Source organism: Dufourea novaeangliae, unplaced genomic scaffold (assembly GCF_001272555.1).
Source record: "Dufourea novaeangliae isolate 0120121106 unplaced genomic scaffold, ASM127255v1 scaffold12, whole genome shotgun sequence".
Lineage (NCBI taxonomy): Eukaryota > Metazoa > Arthropoda > Insecta > Hymenoptera > Halictidae > Dufourea > Dufourea novaeangliae.
The window spans coordinates 2382312-2404423 of record NW_015373886.1 but is presented as its reverse complement, the minus strand read 5'-3'; the positions used below and the strand labels follow the sequence as shown (position 1 = coordinate 2404423).

The 22112-nt window shown below is 35.6% G+C and overlaps 1 protein-coding gene across 1 annotated transcript; it reads right to left on the bottom strand.

Annotated features, from left to right (window-relative positions):
- Nucleotides 1-611: 611 nt before the first annotated feature.
- Nucleotides 612-14536, bottom strand: LOC107194264 (xylulose kinase). Its single transcript, XM_015583860.1, has 12 exons — nt 14274-14536; nt 11509-11591; nt 10366-10519; nt 9258-9437; nt 6517-6618; nt 4373-4504; nt 3345-3498; nt 2312-2456; nt 1677-1966; nt 1182-1279; nt 860-1000; nt 612-683 (listed from the first exon to the last, which is right to left on the bottom strand). The coding sequence occupies exons 1-12, from the start codon at nt 14325-14327 to the stop codon at nt 612-614; spliced, it is 1605 nt and encodes a 534-aa protein (XP_015439346.1). The 5' UTR covers nt 14328-14536.
- Nucleotides 14537-22112: the final 7576 nt, after the last annotated feature.

Here is a 22112-nt window from a genome sequence, read left to right as displayed (position 1 = left end):
TAATTGTAATAAATTAGATTTAATAAATTAATGTAATATAATAAAATTTATAAATATAAATATATAAAAGTAACTTTTTATGAAATAAGATTTCATTTAAAAAATTGCACATAGTTTTATCTTGTACTTTTATCCATAAGACATTAATGATTTGTAATTAACTAGATTATGCGTCGAGGAGTTAAAACAGCACTTGAAAAATACGTTTACCTATATTTTTATCGTAATATGTTTGTATCGCAGTTATTTTTAATTGCTTCTAAAAAGCAATGCTTTTGTATTTTTACGGTAAGAGATTCTCGGCCAATTTATTCATAAATATTATTCGTAAATAGACAAATTTATTCATAAATTTGTCCGTTATCGGTGAGTAACTCATTAAGATTGATTGAGATTTTATTATTTTCATTATAAAAGCAAGCTTCTAGAAATAGCTTAAAAATTGTCGTAAAAAACTTATCACGTATTAGAACAGAATTCGGTACATATCATTCAATTAAAATATGTATTAAATGCATAATTGATTTTCTATCTCCTACTAATATTATGTAATGTGAAGGCCCCTTTGTTTAATCATTTTTTCTGTGGCGTATGGTCACACTTTACATATATTAATTTATACTCGCTTTATTAATAATTTGCTCCACTATCTTACGATAACGAACAACCATAGATCTGTATATCTAGAAAGAAACAGAAACATAAGTGACAATTTTGTAGAATACTGAATATAGACCGACTTATGAGCATAAACTCTAGAAAAGAAACGATGATCTCATAAATCTAGATAAAAACTAACGTAACTGTATCAGGCCTTTAAACTCAGTAACTATACTTTTCTGTATTTTCTGTTACTTACTGAATCTGCATCGTTGTATGGACGACATATAAGTTTTGGCTCAGGCAGACAACGTGTTATTTCGTCAAAGGTGGATTCATTTCGTGACAAAGCATATTTTGCCTGGTAGGCTGCGCCCATCACGGCTGAATTTGCTACTTCCTATAGAAATTTAATCATAATTAAGTAAAAGACGAGATGGAAATTGAAAAAATGAGAGATTAGTGTAATGTATTCAAAGTCAACGGCTATGCGACTGATAGAATGAATGTAAATATTTTTCGAATTAAAATAGCCTTTCGCGTTAAGTTATATTTTAATGTAAAGGTAAGAAAAGTATTACCGATATATACACTGGTGAATTGAACACGTCAGATATTACTTGCAATATGGCTTTATTTGCAGAGGCACCTCCTGTAGCAATAATGCGAGTGTTCGGACCTAAGAATAATGATCAGTAAAGCAATTGTGCCTAAATTTCTGATAGTTGAAAATTTTACAAATAAAATGATAGGATTTCTTTTAGGGTTTGCAGTATCTTTGTGGAAAATGATTTACGATTAACAATTGACTGTTTAATTCTACTTGGAGTACGAATCATATAATACTTAATATAATTATTTTCCACCGTTTACGGTTTAAGTTATTGTTTGGAAATCGTTATATAAAAAGTTTGAATTTTAAACAAAGTTTTTAAATTAATTTTACATTCACATTGGTGTCAGCTAGACAAAAGGCAATGTTCAAACGTGATTCTTTTTCATGTTGCAGAGAATACAGCTTACATAAATTGAACTTTTTTTTGAAAAATTACAAAATTTTAGTACATTATTATTACCAATAACGAAACCAAAATCTTCGGCATGCGCCCTTTTCGCGACGAATTGGCCCTCGATTAAAGCTCGTACTTCGACCTCTTTCGAGCTGTATCGTGATATTTCGTCGTTGGCTTTATTGAATCTATGATCGCCGATGATTGAGGGCAAGATTTCTTGTGCGTCAAAATATAAACCTAAATTCCCAAAATTACCGCGCGGGGTGCTCTCTAGTAGCTCATTAAAAATTTGCCAGGAGCCTTGCGCCGCACTGTCGCGTATTCTTTCACGCGTCAGAGATCCATTTTTGAAGCTGAAAATTTCCAATTGTTCTTTGAAAATCACTTGAATATTTATCATACTGATTGAATGAATAAACTTCCAGTTTTCGAAGCTTTGCACTTTGTTGTAAGTTGCTGATACAAACATGCATCGTGTTTCATATCCTATAATATTTGTTATCGATAATATTACGAATACATTGTATAATGGATAATTTTGTAGACTATTATTGTAAAAATGTATGTAGACCAATGAAATATTTTTCGTAATATTTTTAATGATATTCGTAAAGCTTTTTTGCATCTTCATCATGTAAGAATATCACAATCTTTTATATAAAAATTTGAAGATCGTTTTTCTTAAAATTTTAACTTACCAAAGCAGTGCCATGTAAGCATTGTCATCAATGGGATTACAAAATATGTGGCCTTCTAAAGCAGTTTTCGGCTTGTTTAACCACAAGAAAAGAGTATCGCTTGTTCCTAAACTACAGGCGACATCTCCCTCCTTTAGTCTCATTCCTGTACATTATTAAACAGGTATAAAAATACTTCTTTATCTACTCTTTTATTTTTACAAAAATTTGTTATAGTCTTTGTAACTGACTAATAAATTCAAAAATAAGCATTTTCATAAATGAAATATAGCCTTTAGTAAATTGACATTTGTCTTTATACATTAAGCTGTATCAAAGTATAGTACAATATTATTTATTCCGGATCCATTTTGTTTGACGTATACAAATTGTAAAGAACAAAAGTTGTTTCATATATCACGTCTCGTTTTTTTACACAGAAACGTACTCACGCATTTGCGACTTGTTATTTTTAATATACCATTGCATAAACAAAAATACAAAAAATATGAACCGGTCGATCTTTGCCGATAGCGAACGGTAATTCCAGAAATTTGAATTTGATGTTCTTGAACCAACGGATGTGATATTTATAGACTATAGACGATACAGTAATTGATAAAATGAAATTCAAAATGCCGAATACACTATCCGTTTACAACGAATTAATTTATCGATCGATGTAAATTAAAATTAAATTCAAAATTACCTTCAAATTCAAGTAATATTTTCCACATGGGTTATTATAAATTACGACAAAAAAAAACACGAAATGACTACGAGATCACGTAAAATCTCCAACAGAGCTAAATTATAGTATAGATGTAAAGTCTCATTAATTACTTTGCATAAGAGCGAAAGTTGAGGAATTGGATACGTATTTACAGGTTGACGTGAATATTCATGAGCGACTAAACACGCAGAATCATAGCTTGCCGTCAGAAAGAGAAGTAGTGCGCATAAATTAATACTGTCAGATATAATAAAACCAAAAAAAAATATGTAAGTTCGTATCGAGACTGTAGAATTATCAATCTAGTCGTTGTATGCTTACCAATTAGAGAACCAGAATTGTCCCCCGTGAATGCAATTATCCGGCATGCCTCGTCGAAGCCGAATCTTTCTACGAAATAGGATGAAATCGGTCCGATATTGCTACAGGAGGAAACAGGTTTACCGAGTTTTTCTTTTAAACCTGGCCCGCAAGTCTGAGCAAACAATAATTTACCAATAAATAATAGAAGACAAACAAAAAATAAACATTTTTTAATAAGCAGGCTCATTTTTTTACACTAGAACCACCAAACCCATTATAATGACGCATTTTAAATTTCTTAGTTCACAATTACAGAAATCATAAAGGTGCTTTTGCCGAACATTATGTTGATTTTTAATTTATTATACATTTTACATTATATTATATGTTATTCGTATCAACAGATTATACAATTTTATTTAGTATACATTCAACGCTGGTAGTCTAGTGTTATCGATTTTTGTTATGTTAGATAGCTGAATGACGAAATCTTTGATTGTTAGAAAAAAGCAGTATTGGGTCATTTTTTACACATGGTTAAATTTTTTAATATGAACTTACGTATTTAATTTTATCCTCGATCAACTTTTAAAGTATTGTAGTAGTGTTAATTTTTGAAAGGTAAACTTCTATTTTTCATATATATATATATAGTTTAATTATATAAGAAATATACCGTAATAGTATGAAAATGCTATTTATTTATTTACTGGCTATTCGTTCTGACTAAATACTCCAAATTTCTGTTGAAAAATTCAAAGATAATTTTAATTTAGATCTAATTGGTCAACAGTGTATTTTAATGAAAATGTGCGTGAAAATGGACGCAGCTCTGCTTTCGGACAATTAGTTGGTTAAATATAAAAAAAATAACTTTTATTAAACGTTATGCAATTTTGATCAAATTGCGTTTTAGATACTCACGTGTGCTATAAGTGAATAAAATTCGCAATCTAATTATCGTGAATGTAACAAAAATGTATAAATTGTTGTATTATATTTGTTGCTGTATACGGGCAAAGAAGTACGCAAAATGGATAATTTACCTCTAAAAGTACGTCGTCCCAATCCTTCGTGTGAATGTTTAACAAATTCATTCCAGATCCATCAGACCAGTCAATGGGCGCAAAGTCGCCCAAAAACAAGGAAGCAAGAAAACTGCTAATCAAAGAGATTCTCTGAAAGTTACAGAAAAGTCTGTTAAATACAGAATACATTTACAAATAGTTGGCAGCAGAGGGTACAAATTAGTAATGAAAATATTATTATATGTCCGTGTATAATATTATTATATAGATAGTTTTTTTATTAGATTGTTGTATAACAAATGTTGGTTTCCAATGTTCTTCATTTCAGCTATTTTAAAATCGTTAAACATTGGATCGAGAATCTTGTAATACTTAGTACTGTGTCTAAAAAAGTATTTTTTAGAAAGTCTATTTATATTCATAAATATTTCATACATTTCTATATGGATTGAATTATAATATTGTTATCAAAAAATTATCTCATTAGTATCTACTGAGATCATTCACAATCTTTTGTTCAAAGCAAACAGATTCTAGGAACATGAGCAAAATTTCTATTCAAGATTGAAGAAAACTGTGTACAGTAGACGTTCGTGTATTGTAGGCTATTTTAATGTACCCACGGGCGTACCCCCCACAAATTGTGGTATATATAATATTGTTTTAATAAAATGTTTCAATACTCAATAACTTTTGTGAAGAAACTTTTTTGATATTTCCAAAAATAACGGAGATACTAAGGTGATTAAAAAGTACGTACATCCAGTCCACCCTATATGTAGCTATGTCAAACAAGTAAACGGACGATTGGCGGGGAAAACGCGCGGGTGATTGAAGCTCACTTATTGTAGTATTTCTGGGCTGCAATAAACGAGCTTCTACTGTACTTAGTTTTTAATACTCCATATTCCTATGTTTCATTTTGCATTCATACATGCATGTTTCAAAACGAAATTCAAAAATATTTCATACATTAGTACTTATAGCTTTTTGCAATAAGAGTATTAATGAGACTGGTATTTTAATTTAAAAATGTGCAAAGCATTAGTGTATGCAAGAAAGTTTTATCTCTGAGTCTGCTCAAATATGAAACTGTAAAGAGTGTATATAATTTGCTAGAAAAGAAAACTTTTTATTCAATATTAATTTTGAAAATAATTGGTTTTGAAATAGAATTCACTTTTAGACATGGAATTACAACAAAGAAGAAAAAATTATAAACATTTATACATGTGGAACAGATAAATTGTTTCGTATTTTTCATAACAAATAGATAAAACTCGCATTTTAGACAAATCTTTCACACAGTGTCAATGCATACTTGTAAGTAATCACTAAAAGTGAGTTATTATTCTGTACTCGTAATTGGTTTCAACGACACAGCTCCAATCAGCCTGGATACTAATGCTGCGTGTCCACTTGAGAGGAACTCTTGAAAGTTATGCTACGTGTCCACGTGAGAATAACTATCGAGATATGCTACATAACCACGTGAGAGTAACCATCACGAATTACGTTACGTGTCCACGTGAGAATAAGTATTCAGAATTATGCTACGTATCCACGGGAGAGCAACCATAAAGAATTATGGTACGTATCCACGTGAGAGCAACCATCAAGAATTATGCTACGTGTTCACATAAAACTAACTCTGAAAAGTAATGTTATATGCCCACGTGAGAGTAACACTGAAAGATTATGTTACATATCCACGCGAGAATAACTATCGAGAATCATTCCACGTATCCAGATGAGAATAACTCGTAAGAGTTATGCCATATGCCCAGATGGCGGTAATCTCGAAAGTTTCAAGAGTAGCCTCTAATTTATGTCTACTCGTGAATAAACACTAGCGAGTTATACTCTTGAGATCAGAAGTGACAGCTATCCGAAAACTTGTTCTCAAATCTCTCCACTAGCGAATCCTGCTCTCGGAAGTAGTTACGTTCTCCAGTTGACACGCAGTATAAGAAATTGTTCAAACGAGCAGTCATTCGCTTTCATAACACGCGTCAATTCGAATACTGGTGTTAAAGTAATAAGCATCGGAGGCCACATAAAACTCATACAATCTGTACCAACATATCTACACATATCGAATACCTCGATCGATTGCCGTTCTCATTTTTTCAATGAAGCCAGGAGTGTTTTAGTAGATATACCTCAGTGTTACTGTAGGCTTCAGGCCTCCTGCGCGCTATTTTCGCTATCTGAGGTCCTGAGAATCTCTCGTACGCCCGAGATCCCGTTATCTCCGCTAATTTCTGCAACCACGTACCCACAGATACCGCATCAGAATAATTGATTAGCTCATTAATTAATTATGAATCAGTCATACTGATTTTCGCCATAACTTTTCTTTCTTTTTGCTATGGTCCTACGCTAAATTATAATGTACAGGGTTCTGTACGAATTGACCAGGGTGTGTTCTGTAGCCAAAACACAGACGAGACTGTCATATGAACATAGATATATAAATACTTTATTAACAAGTTACAACGAAAGTAAGGAGTGCTAAGAAACAAGTAACGACCGCACTCATGCAATAAATTTTATATACAGTTTAGGAGGATCAATTATAAATGATATTCGTTTCTTTTACTGACTAGTCAAACGTTCAGCTCCATGTATGGAACGTGAAAAGTGCACAAAATCCTCTTACAAAGACATGTTGGTAATTCCCAACTGATGAATATTATATATAGTTTTTAAAAAGCACATTTAAATTCTTCAAACAATTCTTCACATTTGGCAGAATGGGAAAGAAAACTCAAGAATTTTATGTTCAACCAATATTTTGTTGAATAAGCATATTACTTTCATACATTGGCAAGCGTTGGTCCTAATAACAAATTTGGGAAAATAACATTATTTCTAAATAAAGCCTGTAACAACTCTTATTCTACTTTTATTCTACTTTTTTAGGATATCCCCAATTTTTTTTAGATAAATGAATACTTTTAGTGTAAAAATTCCTGTCTTATTAAAATTATTACATGTTTGGGAAAGTTTTCTTAGATATTTCTTGCGATGAATTTATTACACACATATGTATGCTTTAAATTAAAACAGTGTTAACACTAGGACTATCTTTGTTTCTATCACATTGGTAAAAAGGACAGCTTGTTGAAAATATATAAATCTATTATGTGAATTCAATAAACTCCTTTACTCACACATTGAAAGAAAAGTTGCGAAGTATCTCAAAAAATGCACTGCCATTAAAAACTTTTAATAATTTTAATAATTTACAAACCAGTCGTTCTGACTGCGTTCTAGTGTTCAATGGTATTCAATTCCATAAATAGAAGCGGAACATGCATTATCCACCTGGCTTTCAAGTCCACGTGTGACAAGAATTTAGAAAATAATGGGTGTATCAAATTTATGAACGTTACTATATCTGCAATAATAACGTTAATACATATGTGTATAATTTCATCAGTGTTAATTAAATGTTTTCAGCTTGATATGCGTGGCGTAACATTCCAACGACATTTCGCGGCCACTAATTACAAGCATCTTTATTATCGATCCTGACCAATAAAATCAATGAAATATTTGATTAATTGTATAAAGGTCAGGTCCAGGCGAGCGTTTCTCGACGTGTCCCGTCCGACTAGAACCTGACGGGTCTAAAAATACCGAGCGGGTTAACGAAACGGTACCCTTTTACCCTTTTTTTCGGTTACCATTCCAGCCATCGAGCGACGTTTAAAAAAATATTGTTTCTCGACACGATCGAGGATATTTCGTAGGTAGGAAAAATACCATTGGCCCGGAATTGCAACGAATGTAAATTGTAAATTAATTCTTCGTCACCGATGAATATTCATACGTTGGTTACGTTTCAACGCTTCCGAAGAATGGCACGTGTATATTTTCGCAAATTCCTGAATGAATATAATGAATACTGATATCGATCTTTCAAATACGATTAAGTTACTATTTGTACCGCTGAAAACATTTAATTCAGAATCAGCTTGATTACTGTATGAATTATTTATATCAGTATTAGAAGTATTAATAGATGACACTGTTGTATAGACGCCAGAGAAATGGAATATATTATAATATTGACGTATTTGAAGAAATCTTTGAGAGAATGATACATATTTTTGGTTATTCATAAAATATGGAATAATTCATTGTTGGAGGTTTCATCGTAGTTCATTCTTCATCTTGGGATATTTTTAGTAAGCAGAAATACAGGAAAATGTATTAAATCTAAATTATTATCTCATAAGAGAAATAGTGGATTACTCGTTGATACTTAAACTATCACACCCATTTACGTTTTGAATTGTTTTTTATTATTATCAAATATGTGTTTATACTGCATCTTGCTCTTCTCTTTCTCTGTTCTGTGAAAAGTACTTCGTATACCACTTAAAAAGGAAGAAAACATGATACAATCCCGTCAGACTATAAATTTATACCAAAAAGAAATTGATCATTTTCTACCGGTAGACTGAAGTAAAACTTATGCGTCAAGTGGTTAACATAGAAATGTACCAATTTTTAATTTTCTTTGGGATATATATTTAGTATAATTTAATGATTGAATCATTATCTAAATAATATTTAGAAGGCTTCTCTCGAATATTAGGGTGATATTGTATTACGCTAATTTATGTAACCCTTGTGCAATAATCAAATAATTATTATTGATTAATATTGACCAAAAATTAACACTGAACTATTAAACTAATTTATATTTAGATGTTACTATGCATAAATAATTGGTGTAGAATTTGTATGTACCTTTTTTATTACATAAAATTATTAAAACAGCGGGAAGAGATCAATCGAGCACCTTTGATCGAGTGTAATTAGAAAGAATATAGAAATGGAAGTTTTTGTTTAGGAACTCAATTATTTATTTTCTAATAAAATTACTCACTTGAGGACCACCCATGATCTCATCCAAGATATTGCATTCATTGGTGGTGCTGGAATCCATCCATACAGGTGACGGCGTCACCGAGAACGACGTGACGAGCTGCTCGTGCAAGAATTTTGCGGGATCCAATTGCTGCAAGTGATTTCGACTGCCCTTGCCCCAGTAAACTGTGCCATGTTGCTGTGCAATTACGAGCAAAGATAACATTATCGTGTCGGGTCTTTTAAAACCGCGCGCGGCTAAATCTTCGAGTTTGTAAGGGTCCTGGGGGTATTGCAAAATTTTCGTCGATACAGACCGGAACAAACGAGACAATCGCGACAGACATTTACATCTTCTTTAAATTTTGTTTTCACCAGCTGTCATTGGACGATCGGATTGTACGTGAGGATAGCGTTAGGACCGAAAGAAATTTGAAAACTACGACGAAGTTACTCGACATGTTAGTAGGATGCATTGTATATAAAAGTAATGGTAACTAATTTTTGATCCACGTGTACTTTAGAAATTTGTTTGCATATTTAAAATAACTAACTCTTTTTATATTATATTATACATCTTTTATAATAAGCAATATTATAAAAAAAAATTTATATCCACAATAATAGTATGTAATATTTTTTTGAAAACTCATTAGAAGGGAGAAGGGAAAGTTACCAATGAGATTGTAGCAGCATATTTGATTTAGTTCATAACTTGTACCGTAAACTAGATGTTTTGGTTAAAGATAATATATTAAATTAAATATCTGCAAAACACTCCGAAGGCCATACATTTTTCGTATCAGAATAACGTCTATTGTTACAATTATTTATACAAAGTGAAATATTAATGAAAACGATCATATGTATAATAATCAAAAAATATTTTTTTTCAATATTTCAATTTAATTTCAGAATTATTCTTAGAAAACTGTTCTAGTAAAGATAAATTGTAGAAATCATTAGTGATGAGTTGAGCGGATTTTTTCATATAAACATATTTAAACAAATTTTAATATAATTTCCCAAATGATTCTCTTTTATAAATAGAAACAAATTCATATTTTCTGAAGATTTTTGTATAATGTTTATTTTTGAGGCATTCGTTGTCCAGTATTTTTTTTTACCTGTGCGCATCCGGAAATAGCGGCCACTTTGCTAAAATCAACGCCACAGACGCGTAATTTCTCAAGGATCATGTCTAGAGCCTTAACCCACATCAAAGTGGGAGCAACCACCACGTGTGGTTCTTCTTTCTTTTGAATAACCCCTCCGTACGTTCTAAAAATGATTAAATGCTTATTAATAGGATTTTTGTTCGGCCAAAACTCTTCGTATTTATTCAATAACAATTATAGACAAAGTGTACATTAAAACCGTAAAATATGAATCTCTAGCATAAATAATGTAATTGTGGTGAAATGCATTAAATATTTAAATCGTTAATTGAAAAAGTTGATTTCATATTTTAAGGGTTTCTAAGAATTATTAGATATGTACGACTCCATTTTAGAAAAGTTATTAAAAACTTTTTATTATCACAGAAATATTGTCTTTCAGAAAAAATATATTCATTGTATCTTTAAACCTTCAATATTATTAATGCGCATTGGCGTAGCCAATAAAATCTATTCGTGTGGTCTCATGTTCTGATAAATATAAATATACGAATTTCCTTAAATTTAAAAAATTATACACAAAAACTGTTACTAAAAAAAGATTATTTTAGCTCATTTTATTACCTTCTAATCATGAAGGCATACAGAATTTATTATCTTATAAATGTTATTAAATAAATAAAGTTCACACCTGATTTATTAGAGCAAAAAACATTTTATTATTTTTGTAACATAGTCTCCCTTCATTTCCACATATAATACATGTATTTCGGTAAATAATAAAGTAACTTTCTTTCAGTTTGCTCCAGTACATCAGTGTCTAGTAGTAAATTCATATTTGGACTTTAATAGGCAGATTTTTGTAGACAAAGTGTTTACACTCGATTTGTTTAACACTAGAACTACCAGTTTTGCATACATACTAAATTAAATTTTACAATACATTAATATATACAGTATGTAATACAGTAGAACACATTATAGTATAATATAAAGTGTATAATCATTTAAAGGTCATCGTAAACTCTGACACAACTACTTGTACAATTTCAGTTACTGTGAAGTCAGAAATCTGAAATCGTTCGTTTTGACGGGTTTGGTAGTTCTAATGTTAACATATAAAATGATGTTAGAACGTAATAAGAAACATACCTAAACTCCGGCAGATCATTGTCGAATTGTACACTGGTCTCGCAGAGAACGGTGAGATCATTATCGACGACCACCGCTTTCAACTACAACGCGTCAAAGATATCCGTTAATCACCCGCTTGCGTCACTAAATTCGTATTACAGACGGATCTTTGATTTATTAGACTCGGATCGAATAAATTACATGCAACCATGGGAATGGTTGCTTGCAGGAGAAAAACAATTCCCGGCCCGTAGCGGTCAATCAGCCTGGGCTACCTGTAGCGTATTCTAAATTTAATTCGCAAAATTTTAAATTCGAAACGTTATTTTTTTCGAGCACCAGAGAGAATGAATATGCAAAATAAACTGTGTTTTGGGCATGCAGTCTTCTCCACGTGCCGTTTTAATATGCAATCGTTGTATATTTAATCGAATAAGAAGCGTGAAATATTTTGACGTTCGTAATCGCCCGGAGCTTATGCAAAACCGTTGATCCTTTTTAGCGGTTGAGTTACGTTCGATCTGATGGAATGGTTAAACGAAAATCGCCTCCAATGAAAATTAATTACTTTCAGCAATTTTATGTATTCGAATGTGTTATATTTATTACATAATTATTATATACTGAATTTGAAGATGACTCTTCAATGACACTTTTAGCTACCATGTTTCCATGGAATGTTGTCATCGCTAAATATGTGGTATTTTTTTAGCAGAAACTTACATGCATCCTTATCAAGTTTATTTCTGAATTTGGCTTGTAATTCACGCGAATGAAATGGTGGAATTTAACTGGAATTGATTCTCTACCTTAATTAATTGTAGTGTTTGACATAAGTGATTTTATTATTGTGTTAGATAACACCTTAAAACGAGTAGAGTACATTGTGTAATTTTGCAATTAAAAAAGAAGCTATGTTAATAATATTCATTCATAAAAGTAACATCAAGTATGCGTATCAGTAAAATCACTCATTTCATGTGCAACGGCCTAATACATCGTCTCGTAATTAAAAAACGTAGTAGATTGCTTATTGGTATACCTGATAAATTCACATATAAATCACAAAATGGTTTCTTTTTAATCCTTGTGTATTGTTCAGGGTCAACTTGACCCGAAACGGAAACGTTCATTTTTAATTCTTGTGGGCAATAAAAAGTCTATAGATAAATTCTTACGAGTAAATTATTCATTTAAGACACATCAAGTACCAATTGATGGCCTCGAAAATATGTATATCATCTCAGAGTTAATTGTGTCCATTCAACTCGTATCTGATGTTCCGTGTTTTTCCTGCCGAAAAGATACAATTTTCTTTCGCTTGTATTCTTCCTCTGCTCGGTGTTATCATCGCGTTAGATAATTGTGACCCAGCGTGTACGCAAGTTACACGCCTCGAAACGCTTGGTATCAATCGGCAGAGATGTGTTCATCGTTTTTCAAAGATTTATGCGAGTTGCAGTGAGCTACGGTGGCCGGTAACGGATTAAACGTAGAATTTTCAAGAATATATTCCCATTTGGAGAAGTGAAAAAAAAAATCAATTCTTTTATTACATTCTCTTGAAATTCGATATTTCAAAAATACTTACTGTAATTTTATGCTAAATTTTTTGCCACAACGAAGTTGTAGAAAAACAATGTAGGCACGTGGGTAGAGAAGAGTTTAAAACGATTTCTCCGAAACCATGATTTCCATCATTCTTTAACGAACGAATTAAGTACATCAGTGTAACTTTTCTGAACTTATAAACCAAACGGTTGTCTGTTAACCAGAGTTATATAACAATATTTATCGTAGCAGCTACTAAGCAGATAATTCCATAAAGGTTTGTCTATAAACTCTTTAAGAAGCAACGATATTTGTGGACAAGCTTGTAAATTTGTCGATTTTATCATATTTTCGTTTTAAATTCTAAAAGAGACAAACAAATTAACCTCACCGATGGGATTGCTATCTGTATTTATTAACACCAATTAGTTGACTAATTTATTTTCGATAACAAAACTTGTAATTCTACAAAATATTAAAAAAAAACAAGAGGATACACAATGGATTGAGCTGAAGCAAACGGTTGCTACTATTTGTGTAAAAAAAGATAAGGCTCAATGTTCTGTTACAAACACTAGAATTTAGGAAAGGAAACAAGGTTGAAAAGTTAAATTACTGTTGTGCGATAAGCAAGTTTAATTCTTCATTAAAGTATATATTCCAAACATGTCGAAAAAAAGAACGTAACCATTCACTTTCATCTAGGGTAATTAACGTTCATAAAAAGAATTTGTTAATTTTATTCACATACACGTTATACACTCATCAATTTTAATGAAGAGGCCTGGCTCATTACAAGTGCAGGTAATTACAATACTTTCCACTAAAAGAATGTTTTCACGTATATGCAAATTTCGTCGATTCAAACGAGCGCGCGTTGCAAGGCGCATGCGCGGCAGCAACCACTGACCGAGCCACAGTTAAAACACAAAAGAAATAAACTTCGTTCCAGCTACTAACAGAATGCTACCGCTTCCACGTAGTGAGCGAAGCTGGTGAAACAGGATGGAAAAAATCGGAAACAGAAATAAATGGCGAGAGGAACGGAGGTAATGAGCCATAAATGCCCGACATTGTCATCCATGAACCCGCGTCCACCATAAGCTTTTTTTTTTGTTCGATGAGAAAGCGTGTCGTACGTGTCGCAGATAACTCATTCGAAAGGGACGTTTGGACGTGCGGATGAAAAGCAGATCGGAAAGCAATGACGGTTTTTTTTACAGAAATTTTACCTGCTGCGTGCTGAGATCGAGCCCTAAGTATGTCGCGTTCGAAGCTGCGCCCATATTTCAACCGTGGACGTGACACGCAATGCGACGAAATCGAGGAACGAGCAGCGGACTGCCAACGAATATGCAACGGAACCGACAGGTTTAGATAACGTGTACACACTTCACCGCGTGACCGTGGGCCGCTTTGATAGTCGAGAAACTAATGTACGAACGATCTAGTCCGTACGTGGCCTACGCTCGTCGTCCTCAACACGACCCGCGGCATCGTTACGCGCTGTTTCGCCTACGTTACAGCGCAACGTGACCAAATGGAAGTATATAATCTTATCGTTATTATTAATAACAGCAGGCAGCCCGTTGCGTAAGACGAAATTAATGAGTAATCCAAGTGACTCGGAAAAACGATTACTCGACTTCACAATAATCTATGATAATTCAGTACGTTCGTATCACGTTTGTGTCGCGACGAAGAGGTTAAGTTCCTGTCGATACTGATTTCTGCAGGCAGCCTCGAGAATTTCTTTACCGGCGGATCTGTCGCGGCGTAGGTGTTCTTTGAGGTTACTGCGTCGCACCTGGTGCATGACGGGATACATAATTGGAAGTTGACATGGTCTATTAACTTTTTATAGAACAATTACTCTGTTTAAAAGTGTACTTCCGTGGAGATACACAGGAAAGTATGAGTAACTTTAGAATTTTTTAGAAAACAACTATTGAAAACAACTACAGAGATATCATCCTTCTAGTTTAAAACAAAGTTTAAATAACATATTAAAAATTGATAAAATGGCTGTATTTTGATAAGATGGTAATTTTTTTTCCATTTTGCAGCTTCAAAAAAGTACCCCAATATTAAGATATCTCAATGATCCTAGGCCACTGTAAAAGAGAGACATTTATTTCATCGTATGCCAAGTTTGAAATAAATCCCTCTATTCGTCTTCACAACTTGTGCCAGATGCCTGAAAAAGTAAGTTTAAAAAAAACTCCTTTAAAGTTACAAATTGACATTTCGAAAATGATTGTTGTTGTCGAAAGTTATATCTGTGACTACGAATAACAATAAAGAATTAATTAACAAATACTTCGCCGTACCGAAACCGTTTCAATTAACATTGCTTGAAACATCGAATCGAACGACTCTTTCAACACAAGAAAGGGTTCATTTGCAACCTACAAGATCAGATCCCGTCACTAAAAATGAACATGCACCCATGTATATATCCCAAGCCGAGTGGAACACGGCTCGAAACGCAGCAAAAAAAGCGGCGAATCCGTGTTCCGGGGGAGCCGAGAGCATCGTAGAACTAAAACGCTCGAGAAACCGGTCCATTATACGGTCCAGACACAAGCCCCGCCCGAAAAACAATTATCAAGAACTACTGGCAAAACCATAATAATTTGCTAGAAGTATCGTTTCTATAATGCGTGGCGTCGTTTTCTGGGCAAGATAAAGAAAGAAAAAAAAGTATGAGGAGCCCAAAGGCGAGCGTGCAGCGATGCCGACCGATACTGGATGGTGATGGTCCCGTGGAGCATCGCGCGGTGCATCGCGGTGGAATCGGTTCTGTGGTAACAACTGCGTGTGTGATAGATAGTGGTGGACCATAGAGGGACGGAAAGTATGACAATAGAGCGGAGAAGAGCAGGCAGAGGAAGATTGTTAAGTTATGTTAGTCGATGCGCGGGTTTGTTTGCGTAGTCAGTGACGGGTTTGTACCGTGGCCAGACGGAAGGATGAAGAGAAAAGGGAGGAGGGATGAGGAGAGGTTGCGATGAGGGTGCCAGGGGGTCTGGCCCAAGCCTGTTTGTCGGTCCCGTTGCCCTATAATCGTGGTATACGGATAATGGTCTGAGTTAAGGGACGCCAGGATGGACCGAGACTGGCGTGGACTGCGATGGGGGGAAAGACGAGGAAAGAGATCAGAGGGAACCACGTATAGGAGCCGCCAGCAGCGGCGTCGAGACAGAGCCGTTTCGGACGCCCGGCTCTTCTTCGGCGAGAAGGACCCAGTCGACACAACCAATCGAGCGAAACTTTCGCTGGCTCGACTCTCTTGCCGTTTGGCAAAGGCTTTTCTTTCAATCTCTCCCTTTTCCTACCCTACCCATCGAGCGCAATGATTTCTGACTCCGCAGAGCCTGAAATATAATTACCTAAAAAGCCGGCTTGGAGAACGCCGCTTCCGCACGATGGAAAATGGGGGGCTGTCTGAAAAGTGGCGAAGTTGTTGTTTTACGATAATGTTCGCTGTTCCTTGCAAAACAATTTATCATACATCCGTTACGATATTGCAATATGATCAAATGGAGGTAATTTGTTATATTGTCCCATGATTCAGGAATATTTTATAGGAGTTATTATTAACGCAGTTGGAATCTTGTATTTTAATTGGTATTCCTAAACTTTAGAGCGTCACTGTACACTGTTGGAGGACTCTTTTGTAGTATAATACTCCGGAAATATTTTAAGCCTCCGATAAAACAATCTTTTGTATGTTCAATATATGTAGAAAAAAATTGACTAAGAGACATAAATTTTGCGTTTTTGTTCTACGGTGCTACAACAAATTTATTGTATAACTGTAGCAATAAAATCAATCGAAAGAGATTGATATTTATTGTTGTGCACGTTGCATTAAATATTCACTGCAGTCTCTTTGAGATTTAACCTCGCTAGCTCACGGGTGGCCATGGTCGATATAGACCACTAAAATGCTACTGCCCGAGGGCCACATCCAGGGAGTAAAGGGTTAATATCTTAATATATTCGGTCGAAAGAATACGCCGAAGTTCGTGGAAAGTTCCAGTAACTTTGAAATACCGTCATAAGCCGTCGCGAGTGATGATAAGATTAGCAAATCATCTATCATAGCAGAATAATCGAACTATACAGAAATAAATTTTATTTTCAAAAACTAAAATTTTACTGCCTCGAATAAGGTTAACGAAATATCTTCGACAAACTATATTATTTATGCAACATCATCAACTGCTTTACACAAATCAAATCGCCTCGTTCAGATGAAATAAAAAAGAAGTCGCGTTTCCTTCTCATTGTACCCAAAAAAGAAATATTCCAAAACTCGATTTTAACAATGAAAAACCGTACGAAGACCGAAGACAAACTCGATGAACAAACGTCACGATTAATCATCGCCGGATTCGTAGGCTCTGCAATTTACATCTTCGAAGCCCAAGGAGAGTCTGTCCTCTCTGTTCACCTGTAATAGTGAGTTGAATGCGTGTTTAACGCGCACGGTGCGTCGAACATAGGAGAGACGCGACACGCGTAGTGTTCCAGAGCCAATGTATTTTCTACATCGATGATCACGAGAGGCCCCAGGTAAACATCGAACTGAACATTTTTCAGGAGTGGTTAGGGGGGGGGGGAATAGATACTTTCATTATCTACACATATCATCGTCGAATATATCGACAGAGTGGCGTAGAAAGAAAAAACAGGGAAGGGTGATATACAGAAACGGGGCGGATGGCGACAGCCAGCAGAGCCATGTCGTCGCCGTCGAACGGAGGACGAAACGACGGCCGCTCTCTCCCGTGCAGACGGACGACGATGACGACGAACCCATGGAGTGAGACGGGAAAGGGAGAAAGAGACAGCCGGGCGCCGATTCCAGCGACCGGCCGGCGCTAACCTCGACGCCAACCGTGGAGCGTCGTCGCCGACACCGTCGCCGCCGCTGTTGGGCGACCGACGACACGACGACGACGAAGACGACGACGACGTTGTCGACGACGACCACGACGTCGGACCAATGCAAGAATACTTCTTCTGTTGGCATCGTGGCACCGTCACGACGGGGGTGGGACGCGGCGGTTGCTCGTCGGTCGCCAAGCCGGAGGGCGCCCTACCCTACCCTTAAAACCCATCCCTCCTAGTACCAACACATGTTTGCTTTGGTACTGTCAGCTGAAATTCGCGATCCTGGATACATCAATAGCATCATGTTTTGTCCAGGAATAATTATGAAGCCAGACTGGTCGTCGCCCGGTGCCCACTGAGTCTTTCTCTACGCCCCCTCCATTTCGTGTGTAACCAATACACATCCGATTGGCCCTAAGAAGTTTCTTTCGGAGAACACAGTTTTGTTTTTATGGAATTTTAATGATAGCGATCGAGAGGTTCAGATTTTTATCGAACGGATGAATTCGTCAGATTTCAGGAGTTTGTAACGAAAACAACCCTTGTCGGAAAGTTTGATAGTTATGTTAGCGAGATCTTTTTAAGGATTTGTAGCAGTGATTATAACTATGCGGTAGAAATTCATTAACAAATATTGCATACTGTTTTTTAAAACATTATTTTCTTTAGTTTTATAGAAATATAGACCACAAAAGTGATTAAAAATTGTTGCGTTGTACCATTAAGCCATCAGAAATCTGTTTATATTTCTAATGGTCAGTTAAAAAAAGTAAAAAGGACGTACAAAATATTGACAATAATTGTAGTAGGAACTGAAGTTTTTTTATAATGATTGTTACTATTGACTCTTCATTGAGATACTGTGTAAACTAGAAATGTTGTTTAGTGGAATGACTATGTCTTTCCGTAAGATAACAGAAATAGTTGAATGTTCCTGTCTGTCTAGACGGTTTCGGAGAGCAAATCAAATATCATGAAAATATGTTGCTTAAACGAATTAAGTATCCCCCGTCCGGTGCCACAATGTCTGTATTCTCGACCCCACTTGTTACAAAACCAGTACGCTCCCGATTGATCATAAGACATTTGTTCTGGCGCTTGGTTTTATGGTTCCACGAAACTTCTGTAACATAACTTCAAATAGGAAAAAGCATTTTTGAAATCTATTCTACTTCGGAATAACTTCTCTTTCAATAGTTCAAGTATAGTAACAGGGGATTCGACTTTTGAAATTGAATTCCAAGATCTATAAAAATGGCTAAATTTTATGAACACATATAATTTTTCAATTTCCGTAATAGTAATACTATTATTATGTATTATTTTATATAAAACTACAAGTCTATTACAACGAGGCTCTTTGAAAATACAGCTATAATATTGTACTCTATTATTGTACAAAATTACATTATTATACTTTCAACTTAACCTCAGTAAAAGTTCCACCTCACGTTTGTATTATTCAGCGGTCATTGAACTAGTTATAAAAATACATATTAACTATAATACAACACTTAATGCTATGACATTATTGCTACATATCCTGCATAACAGTAATCTTATTAATTAAATATTCTGTTTATTTGTCTTTACCACTCCAATTTAAATAATGCAAAACAACTTGTCTTCTCTACGAATGAAATAAAACAATAATTCATTCATCTGTAGAGGATGTTAATAAAAATATGATACATTGTTTACTCCAACATAATAAATAATTACAAACTATTGTGTAATTAAGAATTTGATTTAACAAACATGTATACATAGAAACTTTATGTCATTCTGATTTATGGAATACTCTAACCTTGTAAATATCCAATGTTTACCATGAATGACTTGATTGAACGGTACAAAAATTTCAGGGGTTGTTTTCACGGTGATTCGAATCACGGAGACGCCGGCCCTCCAGATTCGGTACGATAACTCATTTTTTCGGCGGATAGAGACGGCGCCTGTGGGTATAGATACGCTCCCTTTTTCGGTATATGTATACACCACGTTTCAACCCATGCCAGCGCCTACCTCCTCCGCCCCTCCCCCTCCACGGCACATCCACGAAAAGTAGAAGCGACCATTGGGGCGGAAGATGACTACGGCGGCTCCAGCGTGGGGCGCCAAGTGTTTTGATGCTTGTTATGCGAAGGGGAACTTGATAAACAACGAGGGCCAGGAGAACGAAGCAGGACCTGGATCGTCACAATCACCTTCCTCCCACCCACACTTAAAACCGACATCCGACCGACTGGCTACGATTGTGTCATTACAACAGAATTGATATCCCGATGCTATAACATCCCTTCTTCCATCGTTCGGTGTACCGTCAGCCCGGAGGATGCTCGTAAAATGGAATCGCTAACTCGCGTTGATTGCTTGGCGACAAATTGAAACCGACGGTATCGTTACATGCGCAATAATCTGAAAAATCGAAAAATATGAAACCCGCGCTGCTGGAAGTATTCGTCGTTAAAATTTTAAGATTTCCATGAAGAACGACGAATAGACGAACAATGTTACTTGGGAGACTTCACCGCGACATTAACAGTAAGGTGGATGGCGAGAATATGAGAAATGGAAAATTCATCGATTTTTATGGAAAATTAAGATCTTTAGTTGCACGAGAATTTAGTATAGTTTTTTTTTAAACTTCGGCTGGTGTGTTGGAAAACATAACCGATGTAACAGTTGACGTAAAGACCAAGAATTAATGTTCGCCGCGTCAGTATTAACTAATGACTGGGCTCCGTGCGTTCTTTAATAGCAAGAAAGCAAATAACATTAAAGACCGCTCGGATTTCGGATTATTAAGACCCGTTGGATAATTTATAATGTTGCATTCCACCGTTACGGAATTAGATGCACTAACGATCCTTCCCATTCCGTTTCACCCCATCGCTATCATTATCCGCGTTCCGTTCTTGCGAACCGCCCAAAAAGACGACACTTAAATGCATGTGTCCGACAGAAATAGTGTTTGAGTTTTAACGAAACGGGCAAACATACGCTCAGTATTTATCCACGTATTCACTGGGGGCACAAAGGCAAATGTCCTTTTCATAATATTATTTTAAATACATTTTAGATATATTTTCACATGCAAAATATAGTAATTAGTATAATATTTAGTTAGTATAGTAATAATTAGTTAATATAGTATAATATTTTTCTCTTCTGGAGGGGCCAAAATTCAATTTCTTCTCTCTAGGGTAGGTAAAGGTCACTTTTTTTACCCCCTCTTTATACCCATGTTTCTAACTCTTTTTTGCGAACAAACAAAATAATTATCCAACAGTCTATACCAAGTTCAAAGAAATTATTAACCGCAGTTTCTTCTGTTTCAAGTCATTAGAATTTCATCGCAAGTAACCATGTACTATTTCAAAATTTCTGAAACAAATACAAACAGCTTCTATGTTTAACGACGAACACATTTACCCCAAACTGTATTCGAATCAGCTTCATTACAAGTTGAGGTACATATTCCTGAGCATTAGGATCGATGCGTGAATTCGTGAATCGTCCCGATCCCGTCCGAATTTTCAACAACAATCCGAGAAAGGAAGCTCGTCGTGTTTACAGCATCGCGGGGGGGGGGGCTGTCGATTATACCCTGCTTTATGTCCCACGGGGAAAGATCGGCGATTCCGCGCGAGCAGTGCTACGGAGGGATGGGGGTACGTAGCATAAATGACATTGTTTATCCCCAGGCTTGGAGGAAGAAAAGTCGCTGGTATACGGTTAGTCGTTCGACTTCACTCGGTCAAGCACCTTACGACTCCCCGTCGTGTGTTCCTCTTTGTTGGTCATGCATGAGCATACAGATACGTCTCCTCCACATTTTCCTTTCCGTCTCTATCTTTCTCTGTCTCGGTTCTCCGCCACCCTTTCTGGTGCATGGGTACCACGAGTTCGTGCGCGACACACGGGGGGACGAGCCAAAAGGGGGTAGCCACACGTACAGAGGGAAAACATGTACGTGTGTTCGCGGAATGGCGTCAAGATCCGCGTCGCCACGTTACTGGCGCGCCGCTCCCGTGTCGCCGCCGCGAATTCGCGCCGGACGAGGCCGCCCTTAGGCAACAGACGACCGCAGGGATGAGCAGACAGGCTCCAGTCGTCCTCCCTATACCCACGGCTCCATATTGCGCGCGATGGTCGTCGGGCTCGCG